Source organism: Scleropages formosus, chromosome 15, assembly GCF_900964775.1.
Source record: "Scleropages formosus chromosome 15, fSclFor1.1, whole genome shotgun sequence".
Lineage (NCBI taxonomy): Eukaryota > Metazoa > Chordata > Actinopteri > Osteoglossiformes > Osteoglossidae > Scleropages > Scleropages formosus.
In genome coordinates this window covers 21570823-21594734 of record NC_041820.1, presented here as the reverse complement: position 1 = coordinate 21594734, position 23912 = coordinate 21570823, and the positions used below count along the sequence as shown (strand labels likewise).

Genomic DNA, 23912 nt, shown 5'->3' with positions numbered 1-23912 from the left:
TCCCAATCACCCCATTCCAGATTTCTCTGTCATTGCCAACTTGAGTGCTGAAGACCCCCAGTAGGACTATGGAGTCTGTAGGTGGGGCCCTGTCCAGAACCCTACCCACTCTTTCCAAGAAGGTCAAATACTCTGAACTACTGTTTTGGTCTATAAGCACTCACAACAGTCAGAGTTTTTCTCTCTGTGATGTTAAGTTGCATTGAGGCGACCCTCTCGTCCACCGGGACAAACTCCAACTGTACAACATCCAGCTGGGGGCTTGTGAGTGCCCCCACACCTGCCCGGCACCTCTCACCCTGTGCAATTTCTGAGTAGGAGAGATACTACCTCCTATCGAGGAGTTTGGTTCCAGAGCCAACACTGTTGGTGGAGGTGAGCCCAACTATATCTTGTTGATATCTTTTAACCTCCTGAAGCAGTTCCAGCTCATTTCCATCAGTGAGGATACATTCCATGTGCCAAGGGCCAGTTTCTGCTGTAAGGGTCTATGACACCATTCGCCACCCTGCCCCCTCCTGCTGTCTGAAAGGCATTGCAGCTGACCCCTATGCTAGACCTTGCAGGTGGTGAGCCCACATGGCCCTCCCACGTTGCTTTTTCAGGCTGAGGCCACCAGGTTACCTGGGCTGCCCAGCCACTAGGCGCTTGCTTAAGAAAACTATCCCCGGGCCTGGCTCCAGGGGTAGGTCCCGGTGACCCTATTCAGGACAGGGTAAATGTAGACTTGTTTACGTTTGCCGTAGGGGTTTTTTGGATTGTGTTAGTCTGGGTCTTCACTCCAGACCTGGTCACCATTGGAGACCCTACCAGGAGCATTCTGCTCCCAACAATATAGCTCTGGAGATCCTTAAATCATGCAAGCCCTTCTTCCACAACAAGGCCCCGATCCAGGAGGGGCAGGTTGCTTTAAAAAACGTTAACTGTTTGTCTTATTGCATTTTAATTTTAGGAAGTTAAGTCTTTGTTTTTGTTCTTGTTTTCACCACACTTCTGTAGAATAACCTTGTGTGTGTAAAACCCATCAATATGGTTACAAAATGTGACTGCTGCCTTCATACACATTTTAGTTTTTCCATCAGTGGTTTGGTGTTAAAATGGGCAGTTTCTTGTGAAAATTGACAACATGTAGCTCACCTGAGTCATTTAAGTGTGGTATGCAGAAAAAACTGTCCATGAGTAGGAAGGTTTGTTGATCTTACCTGGAACACTTAATGTGGGATACGTCATGTCTGCAGTCAGTTGTTATTGCTTTGTGTGGATTATATCAAGTGAGAGTCTGATTGCAATAAGCTAATTAGACCGTCTCCTTTTCTGGTTTCAGCTCTGCTTAGTTGTTACCATGTGTTTTATCTCTGTTTGAAAGTTTCCACATTTACCTCTGTTTTTCTACACATTTGAGCTCCTCTAATGCAGTTTCTTCCATGGTGTGTGTTTTCTTTACACACTGCTGATGGTGATACAGGGAACTATCAGCACAAAGTACTCAGTATAAAGAAGTTTACTTGAGAGTCACATGTCTGCAGCCATGTCTCTTTCTCTTAATGTAATGCATCATAAATTGTACTTTTGATGAGAGATTTATGTTGCTTTGGACAAAAGCGTCTGCCAAATGAGTAAATTTAAAGTATTTGAATAAAATGAATGAGTTAAATTACACTATTAATGAAACAAGAAGAACTCTAGGTTAGTGAAACCAGTGTTTAATACACAAGTCAATTTTAAACTCCTTATAACAAATAAAAAAGTCAAATTAAGTTACCCCACAGGTTTTGGACAATGATGGTTATAGTTCATTCACAGACACCATCAGATTTACTAGAAGTGTGGGTTACTTCTGGCTCACCCAACTCAATGTTCTTGTTTAGGGTCTTTAAGACAAAGGCAGGTTTTGCTGCATTTTATTGCCAGTCTTGTTTCTAAGTTCAGACTGGACAAGACTCTGTCTGCTAAAGATGCCCTACGCATGCAGAAGATGTCGTGGCAGAAAGAAGCTGGTTGACGGCCGCTATGGATTTGTTTTCAGGAAGAAAAGACATATTTTGGTAATATTGCTATTAAAATAAACATTTAGAGTTATGAAGAACACACAAGATGAAGAAAAAAAGTAAATCTGTTTTAAAAAATTACCAACCCTAGTGCTGTTAGTGTGTCAGTGGTGTTACGTGGTATCTCAGTTTTCAATGCTCTTGACACTCATGTTCATGCTTTCAATACAGTAGGAAACTCTAGTTTAACTTCAGAATCTATTAACTTAGTTAGTTATGAAACCCGTTTACTAATTAAACCTGTCTGAAGTTTTCAGGACTCCAAAAGGGTGTTTGTTCTGCACTACAGCATTTTGTCATGTATAAATCATGCTCTTGTTCTATTGAGGCCTGACCACCTGAACTTTCTGTGACAGGTATTAGGTTTTTGTGCTATGGTTAAAACAGAAAAGGACTGAAGTGGTAAATTTTGCTGTGTTTAAACTGTCAAATGTCAACTGTATGTCACCCTAGCAGAGACATGTTTTAAGATATTACTGTTTTCCAGGCACAAGCTATTTACTGCGCCCAATTTAAAGGGGGAAAACACAACAGTTGAGTAGTGCAGAACCAATTTCCATTTTGCTCTTTAGGATCGAAACATCCAGACAATATTAATTAGTTTATTTGATTGATGGGGCAGCTAGTAATGTAGTTAGAACTGCAGCCTTTGGATCTGGAAGTTACTGGTTCAAATGTCACCTACTGCTGTACTACCCTAGAGCAATGTACTTACCCTAAACTGCTCCAGTAAAAATTACCCAGCTGTGTAAATGGGTAAATAATTCTAAGTAGCTTAATGTTGTAAGTCACTTTTGCAGCTAAATGAATAAATAAAAATCATTATTTTTCTACCCTTTCTTTAAAACCTTGATTTGGCTTCACATGCTAGTGTGTCATGATTTTTGTGAGTAGAACATGTGAAACTAATAGAAAGAAATTCAGTATGGTTAAAGTATTCTCTGATTAACAGCATTTGCTTGATCGCCAGACCTGAACAGCAGTTACCAATTCGTACTACTACGGAATACGAATTCACTACAAATTTGTCCAGTGGTAGCGATCCAATGTAAATTATCACTGTATGTGGTAGTTCGTTTATAAATATATTGGTACTTGACCTAACTCTGATTTATAAAGAAGTGTGTGTGTGTGTGTGTGTGTGTGTGTGTGTGTGTGTGTGTTTTATAGCTGTAATCATTTATCATCATTGAAAATGTGCATTTTTCTTATCCAAGTTCTATTACTAGAATTAAGATTGAAAACACTTTTGCCTGCAGTGTAAATGTGATAATTGATACGGTTTATAGCAAATTCTGGATATTTTATGCCAGCCCCTTCTTCACTTTCTATTTTTTTCCACCATTTTATTGACCACCTTATGCTTTCTAAAGCTTATTTTGTTAAACAGCAGACTAATTTTCTTGGGAATTTGTGTGAGAATTTTCTGCTCTGTGTGGATAATGACTGAGGCGCCTGGAGACAACTGCGCAAAGGAGTGGAAATCCGTGCTGTTTACACGTTACTTCTTGGTCTTTGCTCTTCCGGATACCATTACCTGAGGGCTGTGATGCACTTTGCTCTGGATTCGCTTCACTTTCCTTCAGCAAATCTCACAGGATGTTGTTGTCAAACCCCAAAATGGTTAAATGTGAGCCACGGGAAATCAGAAAGTACATGTCAAATGAATCTTACTGGCCCTTGAGTTCCTGTGTGTGGGCAGTAGTCAGGCTTTGCGTCTAACACATGAGGCTATGGACTCTGCATTAAGTCCTACCATTGACTTTAGGCAAATGTAGCCATTTTCCCTCTTATTGCACCCTTCACAGTGACCGAGTGCCATAAAAAGCCATGCCGTACCTGTGGTCCTGTCTGGGGTGTGGGGCTGGAGGGCTGGATGTCCTCTTCAAATGGGAACTTGATGATGATTGCGGTTTTTTTTTTTTTTTTTAAAAAAGGGCTGGAAAGAAAGTGCACAGTCATAAGGAAGTGATATTCCCTACATTTGTGAATGAGAAGAGCATGTTTACATTGTCCTTGCTGAAGACTGTTCTTTAAAACTGTTGATCAGGAAAATGTGTTGCAAGGACATGCAAAGGATACAACCTCAATTTGTTGAGTACTACATAAAAATTGGGCTGAACATGTCAGGTGATAGATAAGGCATTTCAGATTTGGGATTCATGTGGTGTCAGTCATCTCTAAATCTTAAGGATTTAGTCATTTGATGGCCTTCCAATGTCTGTGCTGTGTAAAAATGTTCTTACCAAGAATTATTAGAGAGCTATGGAAGAGAACAGAGGGCCTCTGATATGTTGTACCTCTGTACTTTTTTTAAATATATGCTGCCTTGCTTTTGTAATCATAATTTGATAAAGAGACTTCTAGCCCACATATGTATCACTAGATAGAAAAAGGATGCCCTGTAACACAAAATCAAGTTAGAAAAAACAAAAAGGTGCTTTTTTTTTATGTTGTTGCTTAAAAACTTTTCCTCTATCATCCTAAATGGTATGTTTGTGGGAAATGCTGTATTCCTACATATCTTAGTGTACAATAGACTTCTTTACCACCCCTCGCAAAAACGGCATTTGATTTAGTGAGCTACCATAATGTGTGTTCAGTGTCCTCAAAAATTTTATCCAATTACAGTAACTGCTGAGTTCCCCTCACACAGTGTGTGGAATTTGCATATTCTTCCTGTCTTTGCTTTTCCTCCCACAGCCTAAAGACATGTCTTAAGCAAATTGTTGACTCTAAATTGTGTGTGTGTGTGTGTGTGTGTGTGTGTGTGTGTGTGTGTGTGTGTGTGTGTGTGTGTGTGTGTGTGTGTGTGTGTGTGTGTGTGTCATGGTGGCACAGCAAGTAGCGCTGCTGTCTCACAGTGCCTGTGTGGTGTGAGAGAATGTGGGTTCGATCCCCGCTCAGTCTGTGTAGAGTTTGCATGTTCTCCCCATGTCTGCGTGGGTTTCCTCCGGGTGCTCCAGTTTCCTCCCACAGTCTAAAGACATGCTGTTCAGGTTCCCCATAGTGTGTGAGTGACACAGAGAGTGCGTTCCACTAATGTTTGTATGTGGATGAGTGACCCATTGTATGTAGTATATCTAGCAGTGTAAGTCACCTTGGTGAATAAGGTGTATGGGCTGATAACACTACATAGAGTTTGTTGGAAGTCGCTTTGGAGGAAAGCATCTGCTAAATAAATGTAATAAATGTGTCATTCTGTTTTATAGATGAGTGACTGACGGTTGGTAGTATACTGTATTTAACATGCTAAGGTACCTTGGATTAAAAAGGTCTTAGCTAAGTACTACATAGTGTTCATTGTAAATTGCTTTGGAGAAAAGCATTTGCTAAATAAATACATATAAATAACCAGGAACGAGTATGGAAAGTTGCTGAATACAGTAAAGGTTACACAAGAATTTTAAAATTGTTACTCTTTACGTTGTATTCATTTTTTTGATTTAATATTGAAAGCAGAAAAATGAGAATCAGCTTTTTGTTTCTGAGCACACACAAAAAATAAAAGAACTTGTTTATTAGTTTTGTCTTCATTTAATCATACCAAGTATAGAAATCAGAATCTCCCAATACCAAATATGATGAATGAAACGTACATCTTGTCATGCTCTACTGCCACTAACCAGCTAGAACTTCAAGGTGCTTTTAACACCTGCGCTTAATTGGTAGTAAGATTATTAAGAAGTAGCACCTGAAAAATCCTGCCAGTATTCACGGTGACATGTCGTCCTCCTTACTGTCACTCTCTTGCTGCTTTTGAAAAGCACGCAGCGATCCACATTAACTTATTAATAACTTGGCGCAAAGTCAGCATGTTCAATGAAGCCACTGATGGACTATGTGCAGTTTCAATTAGTTTACATGTGGGTTTTTCGAGAATACCACAAAACAAAATAACTCAGTCGAAAAATAAGACGGCAAAAAATGTATAAATGATGCATGATTTACATATTTTACATTTTGAGCAAAAAATGGTTTTTAAATGGTTGGTTCATAATTTTTCATTTTTAAAACAAACAAATGAAGGCATTGTAATTGGCATTTTCTTTTTCAATTTCCAATCAGAAAAAATGAATTAACCTACACAGATCAAAGTTAAATGTTGAAATAGTATTTTGATGTATAATTTTTGGATGGAAAAATCCAGCACCACTTAAATTAATGGTGCTGGGTCCAGGTTAACAGTGCTTGCCATTATATCCTAGAGGAAAAATATCCCCCTGTCCATCCTTTTGCTGGAAGAGCCATTTTTTGTTAATTTTGCTGTTATATAGTGGGAACACCCTGCATGATAGAGCTCATGTATAAGAAGTACATCGAGTTGTGTGTTCTGAATACAAGTACCACATCTGTTAGCTCAAAAAAATGTATAAAACACCTTCACACATTGTGTTCAGTCAGAACTAGGGCCTTCTGTCTTACATTTAATAATTTAGCTGATGCTTTTCTCAAGTGTCTTGCAGTGTTAAGGTACTTATAATTATTTACCCATTTATACAGCTCAGTAATTTTACTGAAGCAACTTAAGGCAAGTACTTTGCCCAAGGTATTGAAGCAGGAGGTGGGATTCAGACCTGTGACCTTCAGATATAAAGGGAACAGCTGTAACCACTACTCTGCCTGCTGCCCTCAGATATATATTCATGAATAATATATTGATATGATATGAACTGGTTTACATTTATTGAGTTTATTTAAAGTTGACAAAATGCAGAGTCAACCCCCCATAGCCAAAATTGTTACACAAGAATTTGCACACAATCCTCCCTATAAGTTTTGGGTAAGTACGTAGCTCACCTGTAGCCGGAGTTGAGGTTTGAACTGGCAATCTTTGGGTGCAAAGGCAGCAACTTTAATCACTATGCTACCAGCCCCCCCCTAGCTCTCTTGTGAAAGAAAAGCACTTTTCTTGTCATCTGTATCCCGTGTTTGGAAATTGGTTTTGTGTACCTGGCCATATTTAATGTGATAGTGTCTCTGCCAGCATGCTGTGGTGAATATGGCTAAAATTTACCTTTTTGTGGGGCTGTCCGGTATTTATGGTAGGAGAAATTGCTGAAGTAGCAGCAAGGACCAAAAAAGGGGTTTTACCCCTCCAGGACTTAATTGGGATTGTGTTAGCGTGCACACACGAGTACATTTAAGCTGGTTAAGGTGTACTAAAGGAAGCATCTGAAATCCAATTAATCCGGCTTTGCATTTTAACTGTAACATTTTAACACAGATATTGATTGTGTGTCATTACAGAGGGAGAGTGGTAAACATCTGTCAGTTTTGTATATACAAGTTGTATAGCAGGTGAACCCTGAACATATGTATTAAGCACATGTTAATGTCCTGTGTCAAACAGCAATATGATTTTTTTCAAGGTGTACAATGCAGGCATCTACTTGAAAAAGTGTAATACAACAAGTTGTTAATGCTATAAGGTAATGTGTTCCTGTAAAACCTCGAGTTCTAAAAAATTGCACAATAAAAATAACAGCTAATGGGGAAAAATAAGGTTGGGGCAGACTAATCAAAACCGAAACAAGTTCATAACTAAAGCCAATTTCCATTTTTAATAAATAAATGTTAAAACAGTTTGAAAACGTGTTAAGTTCGTGAATTCTGCAGTAAATGTAGGACTCTCACTGAGAAAAGCGGAAATGGTTTGAAGATAACGCTACTCCATTTGTGCAAATATCACATTTTGTTCAGTATGCTTTAACGGTAAGCTCTTGTTCATGTTAAAGTGCTTTTTTTTTGGGTACTCACCACCTGAAGTACACAAAAATTTTGGTATCATCACCAGCACTCTTCTTAAGTACATTCCTGCCGCTTTGCTTAATCTTTTTTGTAATAAAAAGAATTTGTAAAAATCTGAACAGAAAAATTCAGAGAACAGCATAGTCAGCACTTCCAAAAGAAAGCATATAGGACAATGTCTCCGACAGTGTATATTGTCTCCGTTGAATTATGTTTTCCTCCACGTGCTACTGTGTTGAGCTGTGTTACTTTGAGTTGAGCTCATTTACTCAAGGATGCAAAATGTAAAGATGTTGGGGCGAAAAGACATCTCAGCCAATGGGAGTTTGGCATTGTGCCGACATTGCGTCCCTATTTCCCAGTTGCGCATGAGCCAGTTCACACTATCATAACTCGCAGAGTACCAGAAATGAATGTGTTTCAGTGCTGCTGTCCAGCTCATATGTCTCCTAGCAATCATTATCACTTCAAGGTGTTACCATTGGTCAAGGATGTGATGACAGCCAGGCTGTTTGTGACAGTGAGTATATCTGTTGCTGATATAGTCTGCTGCCAGTGAGATGAAGTGTGGGGAGAAGGAGCTTTAATGATGTTCCTCTGCTATGGCATGTGGACATGAGCACCTTTGGCTTTGTGTTTCAACACACATGTACTGATTCTTACTAGCTAGCTGCTCAGTGGTTTTGGCATCTTCCGAGAAATGTATCGGCTGCAGAGAAATGGACCATGTTGCTGAAAATGGGTAAGAAGATGGCTAGGAAACTTGGGTACCAGGTCGGCACTTCTGAAGTAGAACCCTTTGCTCAGACATGCCCAGAAGACAGTTGTGTGTAAAGACCCATGTTGATGGTGTACCTGAATAGGCCTGTGTTTAAAGCTCTTCAGAGTTTGTGCACAAAAAGTAGACAGGTTGCTCTTGTTTGTGGCTTCATAGAAGCATCAGTGTGAATATTGCACTTTTTGACTGTTAGCATCTCAGTCAGGCTTCGTAAACTGCCTCGCCTGAATTCTTCTTCTGAAGTGAAATTCCCGGCATACACATTTTTTACAGGTAGCACTTACACATCTGAAATACATTGAGCTCAAGTCAGCATAGCCAGACAAGGCAGGAAGCTGGATCTTCCTAGTTCCCACGCGTTTTGAGCCGTAAACGCATCTCCTCTCGTTAGTGTAGTGCTTTCTTCGCATATTTTTTACCCATTTCAGTATTCTCAATGCCTGGTGGTAAACGTGCATTTGAAGGAAAATGAGAACTGTCTCACAAGCGTACAGCAATCAATTTGGAGATGAAATTGAAAATAATAAGGAAGTATGAAAATGGACAGATTGTCCATTTCACGAGAACTAGGTTTAGCTGTCTCGACTACAAAAACGATAGTGAAGGATGCTGTACATATAAAGGAGTATGTGATGATGTTGAATGGTGGGGGAGGAGGGGAAATTTGACATGCCTAATTTGACTTGCGTAATGGTTTGAAGAACGGTCTATTTGCATAAGTGAAGGGGTGTCTGTAGTGAAATGGTAAATTTATTACACTTGCAGGGATGAGTTAGCAACATTGCATAAAATACATTTGTAGTTTCATATTTTGGCAAACTACCCTCACTACTGTATTTTTAATTTTTTTTTTTTTTTTTTTAAATGGCCTTTCACATGTGTATTCACATCTATACTTGCTTCTTTCAGAAAGCTTGTGTAGTGTAATGATGGTGTGGGTATCTGCATCATGCATTTCATATGTATGTGTGCCTGTTCATCAAACTGCCTTTATTTGAATTATGAAAATCTTTCTCTGTTGAACAGCTGAGTTATAATCCTTTTATTATAGGTGACCTTTGTAGTGATAACGGAGTCTTAAACAAGAACAGTGCGTTTACTTTGCTGGTTTATCTTGTTAATATGGTTTACCGTCAGATCAAAAACAGCTGACCATGTAAAAAAGGCAGCTAGTTCATCTACTTATAATACAAGACTGGCAAGGCCTGTACGTGTCTGGCTTTGTGTCCTGGTCTTACTAAATGACTGATAACGCAGGATTTGCTTCAGCTGTGGTATCTGTAGTAATTCATTTTCATGAGGCAATGGTTTCAAAATCTGAGATGTTTCAGAAAATACTGGGTTTAGTGCAGCCTGACAATCACAAATTTTAGATTCAACTGGTACTCTCTGAATGACTTAAGTGTGAAAATTAATTGTTGCCTTGTTTTTCTTAGGTTTCTTGTGGAAGTATGTGATGACCCACGCGAGGCAGAAGGATACTCTGAACCAGTATCAAACTGAAGGCAGGGATCAGCTTGGGGACAGGCTGCATGGTGAGACAATGGGTGGAGCCTGGCCAGAGTGCCCACTGCGAACCAGCAGAACCAGGCAGGGTGTGGCCAAGAGGGGTGGAACCAAGGAGATCAGGGAGCTGTGTTTAGAGAAAGACCGGAAGCTGTACCCACTCAGGGGGAGGATGGGAGTATCAGAGGTTGGAACCCGCAACTGCCATGTGTTGCTCACCCGTCTGGAGGCAAGTGGGGTGCAGAGTGATGAGGAGCAGGAAAAGGGCCTTGGTGTACTGTCTAGCAGCACTGAGGAGCTCAAGTGCCGGCTAGGATCAAGAAGGACCAGGCAGCGTAACTGCAACAAGAGCACCCAACAGGCTTGCAACACAACATTGGACCCAAATGCTAAGTCCAAATTGGAGAATCCATTTCCGTGCCCCCCAGGCATGGAGCCTAGAAAACGTAGGGTAGCGTCACTCAATGCAGAGGCAGTCAACAGCCTGCTTTTAGAGAGAGAAGACCCCCAGCAGGCCACTAGGCACGCCAAGAAGCTGCAGCACCCAAATGGGCAGTACACATTGTCTGGTGAAGCTGCTAAGGATCCAGCAGGGTTGAGGAAGATACAGGACTCCCAGAAGTGCTCAGAGAAGTCTGACTCGTTCCGAAGTCCCAAGCCTCAGAAAAGGGCCAAGATTGATTCCGAAGGCCTGAAGGAGCTCAGCCTGGATAGTCCCACCCCCCGGCGCTTGGCAGGCCTCAACGCTGCAGCCTTGCTAAAGCTGACTAGCACTTCTGCTGGCGCTAAGCGACGACTAAAGACCGATAATAAGGAGGTGTGTCCGGGTGCACGGGGCAAGCAGCCACACTCCAAATCACGCAAGCAGCGACACAAACTGCATTCACACCTGCAGCTGCAGCCAAGGGGGAGCTGCACACTGTGCAAAAGGGAGGCCCTCCATCCTGATGTGGAGTGGGAGGGGATGGCTGTGCAGCGTGGCTTCAACAGATCAGGCTACCAGTGCCGCACCATGTTGAGTTACCCATTAAAGCCCGTCAAGGAAGAGCAGACAGAAACTGAAGTAAACCCTTATTACTGTTGTGCCCAGGATGGCATTATGGACTACCACAGGCTTGCCCTGTTCTTGGGCCCGCAGGCTTATGGCGAGCCAGAGGACCACTCGCCTTCTGCAGTGAAGCAGGAGTTCCATCCTCAGCCACACCGCTTGGCTCACACAGCCTTTGCAACTGATAGCCATTCCTATCCCTGCCTCTCCTGCTTCTATGTGCACATCCCCCATCAAGGAGCTCCCTTGGCTCCCTTAAGCAGCAGCCCTGTACCCTTTGCCCCTGCCACATTGCCCCCACCCATCAAGTTGTGTTCCAATGGGGTCCCGGGCTCCAGGCTGCTGACGTCAACAGTTTCCCACCCCTCAGGAATCCCACACCCAGCCTTCTGCAACTCGGTTGGGTCCCCCTGCTTTGGTGAGGCATACAGGGTCAGCAGCTATGCCTACAGAGCTGTTCCTCCTCTGACCAATAGGAGATGCTCCTACCACACAAGTTGCTCAGGCTGCAACCACAAAATCAAAACGGGTAAGTAATGACACCAAGCTGATTAGTTAGAATTTGTGACAAACTGCAATGTGAAGTGTCACAACATGTTGCTGGTGAGGTGCAACCAAAAGGGTTTGACTTGTGCTGTTCAGTGGTGGGACAGATGTGGATTCCCCCCCAATCCACCCCACCCCCCGTGGGGGTTTTAGCATCAAAAATGTTCCTACTAAATTAGCATTATTATCAGAAGCCTTTTCAGTTTATTGATTTAAGGTTTGATCTGTTATCACTATAATTATTTCTTTAGTATACAGGAGTACCCCGCTATCCACCCTCCCAGTATCAGTGCTTTCATTGTATTGCCTCTTGAAAACGAATGCCTTTATTTGCCACCCACCTCAATCCCTCCCCTCGTAATGCCTTTTTGCCAAAGTGTCTCTGAAAGAACAAAAAAAGTTTGCCTCTAAGAACGTATTTTATTTTCTTACTCAAACTGACAAAAAAAATACTACAAAACATTGTAGTGGTAGCAGTGGGAGCGGTAGCCCTCCCATAATATAGCACTGCTGCTGTAGGTGTAAATAGTTGTTGAACTGCCATTGTAGGGAGTTATGGGGGATTAATAACTCCCGTGTTGTTTGAAAGCTTTTGGCCAGGTGTGCAGGTCTGCTGAGTGCTGCTGTCTAATGATGCAGAGGTGCAATTAAGCTTGTGCTCCAATACTTCTGCATTCTGTAATGCTGCTTATAGCATGGTCCAAGTGTGTTTTTACAAAATTTCTGGGCAGCTTAAATAAATACTCTGTGGTTTACTTCTGTACTTTTAATAGTATGAGTATTATTTGAAGTTTTTTTTGATTATAATTGAAAATTATGTAATGTTTTACTATAATACTATTATATGAAGTATTTTTTAGAAATGTTTGTCAAAAGTTGGGATGGGCTGGGAACAGACTAATTTTATCTATGAAGAATAATAGGAAATGGGCTCCTGCTATCTGTCTTTTCATTTTCCACCCCATCTTCAGGAACAGATTAAGAGCGGATAGCGGGGTATGCCTGTATTTATTATATATTATTATTTTTTAAGTATTGATTTAATGCTCTGGGCATGACTCCATGCCCAGTCAGTGGCCAGAGAAAATGGCTATACATGTAAACTCAGGCCTCATATAATATAATAATATCCAAACAACAAAACACTGCCACAGTTCACATACAGAGTGCCACATAACATCACGTGGCTCTCTGTATGTGAACTGGTCTAGGGACGGTTTAGTACAAAAAGTTAAAACACTAAATGTGTGCTTTTCAAAACAGTTAAACTTTCAGCACTTCAGTATGTTTCCTTATGAGTGTGTTTGCATTTCTGTTGAGGGTGTGGGGACAATACTCTCATATTCATTATTTGGTGAATTTGCAACTCTTCCAGACAGAAACGTTTTGATTATTATCCAGACTGTCCTTAGTGGTATTTTAAACTCTGTATTATTATATCTGTTTCTCAAAATCAGGGTTTTGCAGTGGCCATCTCAGTCTCAGGACTTGAATATACTTGAAAACCTGTTGTCTGAATTGAAGAGGGAAGTGAACACTTAAGACTGTCAAGGATCTAATGATGTTTTGCATGGAGGACTGGTCCAAGATGCCTCAAAAAATGTGCTCCAACCTTGTCAAATTTAACAGGATGGTATACAGGGGCTTAGTGCTGCTGTTCTTCTTAGCGCTTGCTCTCCAGGGGTTATTCACCAAATATTAGTTGAAGGGGTGCCAGTAGTTTTGAAAGCTAAGTTTTCAGGAAAAAAATTGTACTACTCAAAATGTTTTTGTTTTGATTTTGATCCAATTGTGTTAAAAGTAAATTCAGTTTAATTTATTTTTCTAAAGCGCTCTTCTCATGCAGTGACAGCACATTAACACAGGCATAAGGCAAGGAAAACAAGTACATCAGAACAAAGATACATAGAAGACAGCTGACTACAGACTACCATAATACATTGCTTTAATAGAGCTATAAGTATGCCTACTGGCTATAGAGGGAAGGAACAAAACTCCCAAATGAAAATTGAGGGAGAAAAACCCTCTGGGGGTCCAACTGCTCACCCCTCCTGGGCATTCTAGATTAAATAAGACTTCCTAAGCCAATTTAATAAGTAAGCAATAATGGGATTGTTGCTGTGTGGTAGCTTGATTTCCCAGTTCAGTAAGGTATCTTGTCCATCATGGCAGTTGATCATCATCTTTAGTCGGTATGGGGTATGTCTGTAAATGGCTTCCTGTACGTTTAAGCCACAAAGTATGTCTCGTATGTATTATTTTTTACATCCATTTTATCTCAGTTTTATAAAGGGTGTTCCGAGTGCCAACATATTTCTTTGAACTGATGGTACTCCTTGGGTTGAAAAATGCCGTCACAACAACAGAGTTGGAAGAGGAAGGGGGGAAAAATCACTGTTGCTGTACCTATACATTTGTTTTTCTGAGGAGTCTTTAGGGTTGACTTGTCAGTGCAAGACATTCCTTGTAAGCTGTTTCATCACCTGATTTTGGTGCTTCTTTGGAAGTTGAAAACGGGCATCCTTTGTGCTTTCAGCAAGTTATGTTAATTATACAGGTTCTAGTGTCTGTGCATTTCCTGCTTGTATCACCAGGGAAGTACCAAAATAGGACCAACAGTGACTTCTGTTCTTGATGTGTCCTCCTGTTAGTCCTTTGATTAATAGTTTTCGGGTGATACTCACATTGTGTTTGTGGCAATTTTTGTCGTTTAAGTAGCTAAAGTTAGGTGTAGGTATACTGTATATTTAAAGCACATTGTTTAAGAAAAGTTAGTTGTTGGCAAAGAATATTTTTTGTGAGTAAAGATCACACTGGTGATAAAAGGTAGTACAATGGGTCCTTGTGATTAAAAGTGCTCAAGTTGCAGAACACAGCTGGGACAATGTTTGAAGCAATGTGTCATCATCCCCAGCCTTATATTTTTGTCTGTTCTCAAAAATCTGTGTGTTACAGTGAAAATCACCTGCTTTTCTGTATTTTGACACTGGTTGGCAGTAAAGGGCACCAGAACACATTGGGGATGTGGAACCAGATCAACTCCAGTTTCAGTTTAAAGGTCATATTTGTGTTTCCAAATATTGGTCGTCAGTAACACCTCAATTTGTTGGACCAAGTCAGTCAGTCAACAGTGAGCATTAAATATGAATTAGTGAATACATTTTCGGTTGTTTTATTGTAGCTTGAAGTTAAAATTCATTCCCCCTCCCCCCCTTCCCTGGAGTGCACTTCTCATCAGAGTGACACAGCACATGGTACAAGATTGCAGCACAGTTACAGTTAAGTCCTGCTGTATATATAAAAATTAATATTTCTATATCTAAGATATTTGCAGAACCTACCTAATGAATAAATCAATCTATGCCTCTTACTACATGTTTATTGAAGGTATGTGTAATAAAGTGGCACGGTGGCACAGCGATTAGTGCTGCTGTCTCACAGTGCGTGGGTGGTGCAAAAGGACATGGGTTTGATCCCCACTCAGTCTGTGTGGAATTTGCATGTTCTCCCAGTGTCTGCGTGTGTTTCCTCCCACGGTCCAGAGACACGCTGTTCAGGTTCCCCATGGTGTGTGAGTGACACAGAGAGAGTGTGTTTCACTAATGTATGGATGTGTGACCCATTGTAAGTAGTGTATCTAGCAGTATAAGTCACCTTGGTGAATAAGGTGTGTGGACTGATAACACTACACAGAGTTCATTGGAAGCCGCTTTGGAGAAAAGCATCTGCTAAATAAATAAATGTAAATAAACCTAAAGCAGTGACCACATGCTGACAGTTGTTGCATGCATTGTTTCTAGTTCAATAAAAGATACAAAAGTCCTGTGAGTCACTGGTGTTCAGGCTAAAGTGTTTCCTGCCTTTTATCCTGTGTTCCCTGCATAGAGAATTTTTAAGTCACTGTGAGTTTCTCAAGATTTTTATTATTGATTGTAGTGGTTGGATTTATACACAGATCTGGTTTCGGGAGCACAGCTGGGACCTGAAGTCTTCCTAAGTACCCATTGTGTAGTTTGTTTATTACTGTTTTCTGTTTCTTTTCTGGTTGTATGTACTCATTGCTTGGTGTGAATTAATTACTCTAATACTAAATACTGTTTTAAAATTTAATGGTATTTCCCCCCAACCAGAAAAAAACAAAACCATGCCTTGTTTAGTGAATAGTAAAAGTAACAATATTTTCATGGAATATGTTTTCTTTATTAAAAATGATATTAAGCATTGTTTGCCAATGGGCTATATTCGACATTTCTTTTTTGTTAATGGCTAAGTTTTGTTTTAAAACATTGCACTTGCATACTAAAAGCAAAATATTTTCAGAATGAGACATGTTTAATCCATACTTTTTTTTTTTATTATTATTATTTTTAAACAAATAAGTGCAGTTCTCTTATTTTGAGCCTCGTCGTCATGCAGCCCCTTTCCAGTGCACTATAACAGAAGCTTGACATACTGGTACATACAATGTGCATGGACAGATAAAAAGGTAAATTGTATTGGGACAAGATTTTCATATTTTATGGGATTTGGACCTATATGTGTGCAGCATGCTTTGCGTATACCTATAGTTTCTATGACCACTGCACCTCGTTACCCTTTTTTGATGACATGCACATGTCACAGTTTATTTAGACATCTGAATTTATGGAAGCAATTCATATCAGTCTGCAGTCCACAGGTCTTGTGCTCACTATAAAGTTACTTGTTTGGCAGAGACACTTAGAGATTATGTAGTTCAGTCTAATGGAAGAAGTCTTTAAAAGAGCTTTTGCTTCCCAAAAAAAAGAAAAAAAAAAAAACACTACAAAAAATTATCACTTCTTGGAACCTCTTAATTCTACTCATGCAAGTGGACAGGGAGACTTTGGGGGGGGGGGGGGGGGGGGTATTTTTTGCTTTCTGTGGGACTTAGATCGAACATGGGGAGACATCTTTTTTTTTTTCTTTAAGCATTTGGTCTTTTGCCCCAGTCTTTCGTCCACTTAGATTCATGCTTAATGTCTGCTGAACATGTACATTTACTTACTTAGCTAATGTTTTTCTTCAAGTGGCTGTTATTTTTACCGGAGCAATTTAGGGTTAGTAGCTTGGTCAAGGGTACTACAACAGGTCATGGATTTGAACCTTGGTCCTTTGAGGGCAAGGCAGCAGCTCTAACCACTACACTCCCTGTGGCCTGTACAAAGATTGACATTTGACATTGGGAGACCAGGCTGGCTGGGTGTTGTCCTGTAGGAAGTAGGCACAGCTAAGTGCAGACAAAAGTGGCCTGTTGCGCGCATGCACACGCACGTGCACACACACGCACACAAAGCTTGTGGCCTCCCAGGCCAGTGAGAGAGTGGCACGGTGCATGATTTGCCCTTGGTGAATAGTGTGTGTTGGGCTTATTCTTCATATATTAATTTGGTGGAGCACAGTCCAGAGACTGACTCCAGTTTATGAATAGTTATTAGGAAGGTAGGGGCCTGGGGACCACTAGAGACGAGACCGGTCTGGGAGCGAAAACCTGTTCTGTTCTGAACTGATGAATACACTTCTAGCCCCACATGCATCTCTTGTTCTTCAGTCCCTTTCTGAACCCTGGCCACTGACAGCTGTGATTAATGTCCTGGGTGATGGCCAGGTCTTGGCAGCTTGTGTGCCACTGACCCCTGCTGGCGGGAGGCAATCATCCAAGTGCCCATGTAGCAGAGCATGACCAGTGAAGTGTGGAATGATGGAGTGTGCTCCAATTCTGTGGAAGATCACACTCATTTTTCCAGTATTGCCTGTGGGAGTAAGCAGGCTCAGTGGGCTGGAATCCATTCTTTTGGATGGATTCAGTTGTTTTGTAAGCCCCTTCAACTCTGATTGGTTAATGTGTCCCTGGGGTGGCTGGATTCTCAGAGCCTTCAAGCTCTCATGCTAAGTGGAGCCCCACCAGCTCTGCGATGGTATTTGTGGGGATGCTTGTTTGGTCCTCCCCTGGCTTTTGACTTCACCAGCAGTGTAAATGGGCTTTTGACTTCACCAGCAGTGTAAATGGTCCCTGCTTCTACCCTGTAGCTCACACATCTTTACTACTGCTGCACTCATTTGTATCCCTCCCTTTGCCGCTCCCCTCATTGCCTCCTAGCTATGATTACATGACAAAAGTCACACAGTGCTGACATCCAAACTGTAGTTGGCTTTTTTATGAGTGGCTTATGCAGTGGGGGCTGCTGTATAGATTTCTAACTAGTGTTTGTGTTATCAATTTGTCATCCTTTCTAATGTGTCTTTTTAAAATTTATATTAATTAGCATATTGGGTCATCTTAAGGCTACACGTGAGATGGGTTCTTTCCAAGATTTATTTGCCACCAATTACCTCCCACTAGCTTCATGGCCTAGAGCTATTTGTTTGACTTTTCTTAACTTTTAACTGAAACTGCCTTATGTATTTATTAATAAAGTGTGAAATGTGCTTATATTTAATATCAGTGTCATCACTACAATGCTGTTTCTATATATTTTTTAATTATATGGACAACTAGACCATATCTGCTTTATCTGGCATAGTCCTGTCATTTTGTAACTTGGATATATGTATGATACACATTGGTTTTAACATGTGCTGTCTGTGCTCGTCCACAGAGGACTGCTCTTCCCTGGAGGATCGCAGCCCCTCTATTCCTGTGTCACCTGCCCTACCCCTCTCGGGCTGCCCTGTTCCCAGTGTGCCTCCTGCTGGCCAGTCAGCGCCGCACCTTTCCACGTTGCTGTCAGACCCCAGCCAGCCACAGGTGCAGCTGCGGGTGGCACGCGAGTGTCCCCAGAGCGCCAAACCCCCCAGTGGGTCCCGCTCTGGTGTGCGAAGCTCTGCCAGCTGTCCACACCTGTCTGACAGTCAGCTGGCCCCTAGCCGCTCCAGTGGCACAGCTAACAAGCAGCAGAAGATCACGCGCAGGCGGGCCACCAACGGCTGGCTGCCTGTGGGAGTGCCTACTGAGAAGGAGATCTTCATTGTTGTGAGTACCCTGTCACCAGCTGTACTGGTAACAGGTGGCCTTAGTCTTAACCAGGGTTGCCATATTTCCACTCCATTTCCTGTTGCTCTAATTTATGTTTAATTTGACATGCAGGAATGACAGTGCGACTGGCTTTTGGCAAGCCACTGAAAGCTACTGCTGTAATTTATCATTGGTTAATTTGTTAGACCTCCAGAGCTTTAGTCCTCCAGATCTTGGATTTTCATTTCAATTAATGACGGCTTCACACCTGGACTTACAGCTGAGCTCACTTTTGGTAAAGTAAAAATAAACTGAAGTTTGAAGTAAAGTGAATTGTTAAGATGCAGGTGCACTCTTGTTAATCTGCCACATGTTGTTTTTGAGTGGGTTAGCAAATTTGTTGAATTATTGAGAACAGGCCTTCTGTGTGCAGCATGCAAGTATGGCCTTTATAGTGTGGCTTGTAAAATAAGTGTATCGTCCTCCCCCTTCTTTCTTCAGATCTCGCACACTTTGGATCATTTCATGATAATGAAACATTTGCATTTATGACAGACCATTTGTTCTTTTGAGTCAGGATATTGTCCAGAGTAGGGGGTCAAATGTCTCATTTGAGGTTGAATTGACTAACAGTTTCTTTCTGACATACCTTTGGCATTATATTATAAACACAAGTTTCATTTTTCTGTTTCTCTACAATAGTCAGTTCAGTTTCTTTTCTTCACTTTTTATCCATTGTTGGATCACTAACAAATGCAAGATGCAGTACTGTACACTGTTTTATGCTATGTATGGAGAATGGGTTACACAACTGATGTCATTTCATATGCGGCCTATAATGTTGCAGTGATATTTAACTAACCGGAAACACTTCTCAGTTGATGAATTAACGAGTACTAAGAGGCGGATAGAGTTTGCAATTAGTGAAAAGTTTTAGAATGTGGATGAATCTGTTCTGTGCTGCAGTTTTGGTGAATTAATGAGAGCGGATCTGTGTGTGTTTGTAGAAGTTAAATTAGATTTTAGTCCAAGGTTAAGTGAGCTTTACTAAGACAAAAATACAAAATGGAGTAAAACACTTCTGAGTCATTTCCTGCTCTGAAGACATGTATGTGCACAGAATCAGCCTTATATGTTTGTAAGGTTTAAATTTTTTTTTTTTTTTTTTAAATTTATCTACTGTGTATTGTTTTTAGGTCAGTTGCACAGTATTTTCATTTCCTTACAGTCCTTAGTCATTAGTGTTTTACTGATTTAAGAATTGGTTAAGTGTCCTTGGAATTCCCAACAAGCAGTTATTTGCATTATTAAGAGCAGGATATTGATTGTATGATGCATACAGCACAGTAGTACAGGCAGTAGTGAAGTCACTTCATCTTTGGGTTGCATGTGGGCAGGTTTGCAGGAGTGAAATATCGGTTCTTCTCCCAGGGGGAGGATGTGACAGCTCTACGCCGCTGTTATGATGGTGTTCAGCGGGACGGAGAGGTTATCCGGGTTCGAGACACTGTCTTGCTGCGATCTGGCCCCAGGAAGAAATCCCTGCCTTATGTGGCAAAAATATCTGCCCTTTGGGAGGATCCTGATACAGGTGAGTCCATCCCAGTATTGTTTTGCAGGTTTATTTATTCATACAAAACTAAAAATTCTTTATTGATGAATGACTCTGCTATACAAACATGAACTTGAATATTATTTGCTCTTAAAAGTGTAAATAGGACACTATTACAAAAATGCACTTTGATATGCTTGTTTCAAAAGTAGCACAGTGGTTGTATAGCAGGCTATTTGTAGTATAGTAGCATTCTTGTTTATAACATGTGTTGTTAAACATAAAATGTAATAGCATGAAGAACCTTTTTGGGTAAACCACTTTTTTTTTTCCTGTTGAGCCAGAGGAAAAAGAGAGGCAGGCAGTGTTATTAGCCTGAAAATGGGCATTATGCTAATACTACTTTTTTGGCAAGTCTTTCAGCTGAATTTGTTAATTCCAAATACGAGGTAGTCTGCAAGACTATTTTTAAGATCCCTTCAGCTACCGTTTTCATTTTTGTTAACCACATAATGTATATAATCCACATCACATTGGAGAACAGGTTCTTTATTAATGAACTTTGTGCTCTTGCAGCTATTGAAGGCTGGTACGGGACATGAGCATTGTGAGAGTAAACTTCCGTTGTTTACTCACATTGTTTCATGGACAACGTGGGCTGTTTTTACCTGCAGAAAGCTTAATCACTTGCTTGGTGCATTTTGGATTGTGGCAGGTTTCCTGTGTTTGTATGTTCTCCACAATAGAAGCACAAAATGTTCAGCATTGTTTATATTCACATACATTCTAAATGAATGCGCAGCACGCAAAAAGATAATAGTATTGCAAGGTACAGAACATTAGGTGCTTTTGTTAGTTTGGAAGAACATGATTTTATTTTATAATGGACCATAACGGTACTGTTCTACTGGTTGTAAATGAAGCACTAAACCTGATAAGAGCACAGCAGCAAACAGTGATTTGGTAAGTGTTTGTTTATAATTATAACTATCCGTTTGTGTGTCTCTGTGTTTTTGTGTGTTCTTACCCATTGTTTCCAGGAGAAATGATGATGAGCCTGTTCTGGTACTACCGACCTGAGCACACACAGGGAGGTCGGAATTCCAGCATGCACTGTGAGGTGTGTTTTCAAAGCACTTGCACTGTAACCCTGTCACCACATGAAGGGCAACTGCATACTTCCTGTATCAGCAGGAAGAAATGTATTTTTAGAAGAAATAGCCTGTGGAAGGACAGTAATGTCTGGTTGCTGCCATAGGGGGCAACCTCAGAGTTCCCTGCAAGCTGTACAACAGCTTTAATAGGTATACTCCAAGCAGATACCTTCAGAATGTGCCATAAATCCATGATGGAGCAATGGTATCAGAGGTTATTGGTTATTATACAGAGAACAGTTGATGCTTCTTTACTTTGCACTGTGTGTCTTAGTGAAGAATTAGCAGTGAATTTTATCACTTCTTCGTCCCATGTTGTTCTAGAATGAGATATTTGCTTCCCGGCATCAGGATGAAAACAGCGTTGCCTGCATTGAAGACAAGTGCTACGTGCTGACTCTAGCCCAGTACTGTAGGTGAGGTGACATTCTTCTGAAGACAGTATGGCATTTTGAAGTGTAGCATATATGGGCAGGAAACTGGCGGGCCAAACGTTTAAATATTGAAGTTTCTAACCAGTTCAGCTTAGCTGAATGGAGTCTCCTACACGTTAAATGCTCTGGGTCCTCAACTTACAAACACGGTTAAGTCTGATCATAACTCAGTTTGCTTATAAATCCAAGTACTGCATCACAATCAATAAAAACTTATGGTTGTTGCTTGATTTATACAAGGGTCAGGTTCCATGACCATAGATGAAGCAGTAATGAATTAAAAATTCACTATACGACTTTATTTTCATGAAGTGGCCATCCTGTGTAGGGCCAGTGTTTTCCAGAGCCCATCCTCGACACACAGAGAGTAAGGCAGGGAACGCAGTGTTTGCTGCAGAACAATTTATTTGGTCTTTTATTAACTTTGAAGCAACATCAGTTCTACTTTAGAATTTCTGAAAATAACTTTTTTTTTTTTTTTTTTTTTTTTTTATCTCCACGGCATCCCATTTAGTGTTTTTTTTTTTTTTTTTTTTCCCAGTTCTGAAATTGATTTCTCAGATATAGCTAATAAATACACTAAAATACTTTTACTAACTTCAAGCTACATTAAAACTAATTTTAAAAAACTCAAAAATAAATTGCCTCCACAAACTCCTATTAAGTACTTATTGATGTCCATAAGCATGCAGCGTTCCACATCTGGATATTGATGACCAACTCAGAAATATCAGACACAAGCTGGAAACACTAAACCTCTCTCTACTGATAGCCAGGTAGCGGTGGTCCTTTGTAAAAGTCAGTTCGATTTAATCCTTCTTTGTTTGTGTTTTGCTCCTAACAAATGGTGGTGTTTGAAAGTGCAGTAACATTTGCTCCGCAAACCAAAAAAAAGAAAGGTAAACGGGGGAGAATTTAAAGGATACTCTATAAACTGAAATGTATTTGCATCTTTGAGCATTTATCTACATTGTTCATAATGCGAGCTTAGTGTTAAATGGTTTTTGCAAATCTTGCAAAAACACTGTGAAACACAATACTGTCTTCGTAGTTATGGAACAAATATATACCTGCTTTACTCAAACTACAGGGGGTAAAAATAATCATTTGTCATATCATTTGTCTGAACTGTTGGACTGAGCACATATGTATTTTTTGGTTTGTTCTAGATTTTGTGCCTTGGTGAAGCGCCGTGGGGAGGGTCTCCCAGAAAGTGCCCCCCTGGTGCCACCTTCAACAGAGTACACCATCCCGGCTCACCGCCGTGTACCCGCCAACATTGACCCTGACCTGGTGTTCCTCTGCCGCCATGTCTACGACTTTCGTTACGGACGCATTTTGAAGAACCTGCAGTAGCACCGCTCAGCCGGTGGGCTGGCAACCGAAGGAAATTGCACATTGAGAAAGGAACCCAGGGCAGAAACAATCAATTTTTCTTGGACAGATTGAGCCAGCAAGCAGGTGCCAACCGGGGATGGGCAGGGGTTGGGTGTGGTGGTGGTGGGGGGGTGGGTTTAAGGAGGGAGGGGTCTTTTTGAGAATGGGACGTGTTTACCCCAAGCCCTGTGGCACTTTCTGCATTAACAGTTGTCAATGCACTTGAACCCTTTCCCTTTCGCTGGGAGATTTCACACCCAGCCTAGCGGTCCTGTTCTCCCAAAGGTCACTGCGAAGGGGTGTGGACAAACGTCAATGCACAACATATCGGTGACAGCAAAGAGAAGAAAAGGACAACACTGACAAAAGAAAACCCCACAAACATGTCTGCTGGTGGGTTTTTTTTTTTTTTTTTTTTTTTTTTTTTTAAATCATGCAGGATGAAGGTACCCATGAGTGAATTTGCATATTTATGTAATTCGCGTGCGTCTTGTGTGCTGACCAGACAATATCAGTAAAGTGTCGAGCCGTTCCAAGATCAGAATTTTAGGTGCAATATGAGCAACTTTGGAAGGAAATGGAGAAGGTCTTCTCCAGTGATGTGTTAATGCACCTTTTACTAGCAAAATAGAAGGACTCGGCCAAAAAGGGTTTTTGACTGGGAACATTATTTAAGTTTAAGAAGCTAAGATTTTTCATTTTTATTTTTCGTGCAAAGGAGACAGACACTACCGTCAGTTTTCAG

The 23912-nt window shown here is 40.9% G+C and overlaps 1 protein-coding gene across 3 annotated transcripts in view; it reads left to right on the top strand.

The window, feature by feature from the left end:
* The window catches only part of bahd1 (bromo adjacent homology domain containing 1), a 77643-nt gene extending 54380 nt beyond the window's left edge, over window positions 1-23263 (top strand). For all 3 annotated transcript variants that reach the window (XM_018727853.1, XM_018727852.1, XM_018727851.1), the window contains exons 2-7: window positions 10014-11660; window positions 18295-18668; window positions 20082-20241; window positions 21243-21322; window positions 21681-21772; window positions 22960-23263. In XM_018727853.1, coding sequence (XP_018583369.1) covers window positions 10034-11660; window positions 18295-18668; window positions 20082-20241; window positions 21243-21322; window positions 21681-21772; window positions 22960-23146 — 2520 coding nt within the window. In that variant the 5' untranslated portion in view covers window positions 10014-10033 and the 3' untranslated portion in view covers window positions 23147-23263. The remainder of the gene's footprint in view (window positions 1-10013; window positions 11661-18294; window positions 18669-20081; window positions 20242-21242; window positions 21323-21680; window positions 21773-22959) is intronic.
* The last annotated feature ends 649 nt before the right edge of the window (window positions 23264-23912 follow it).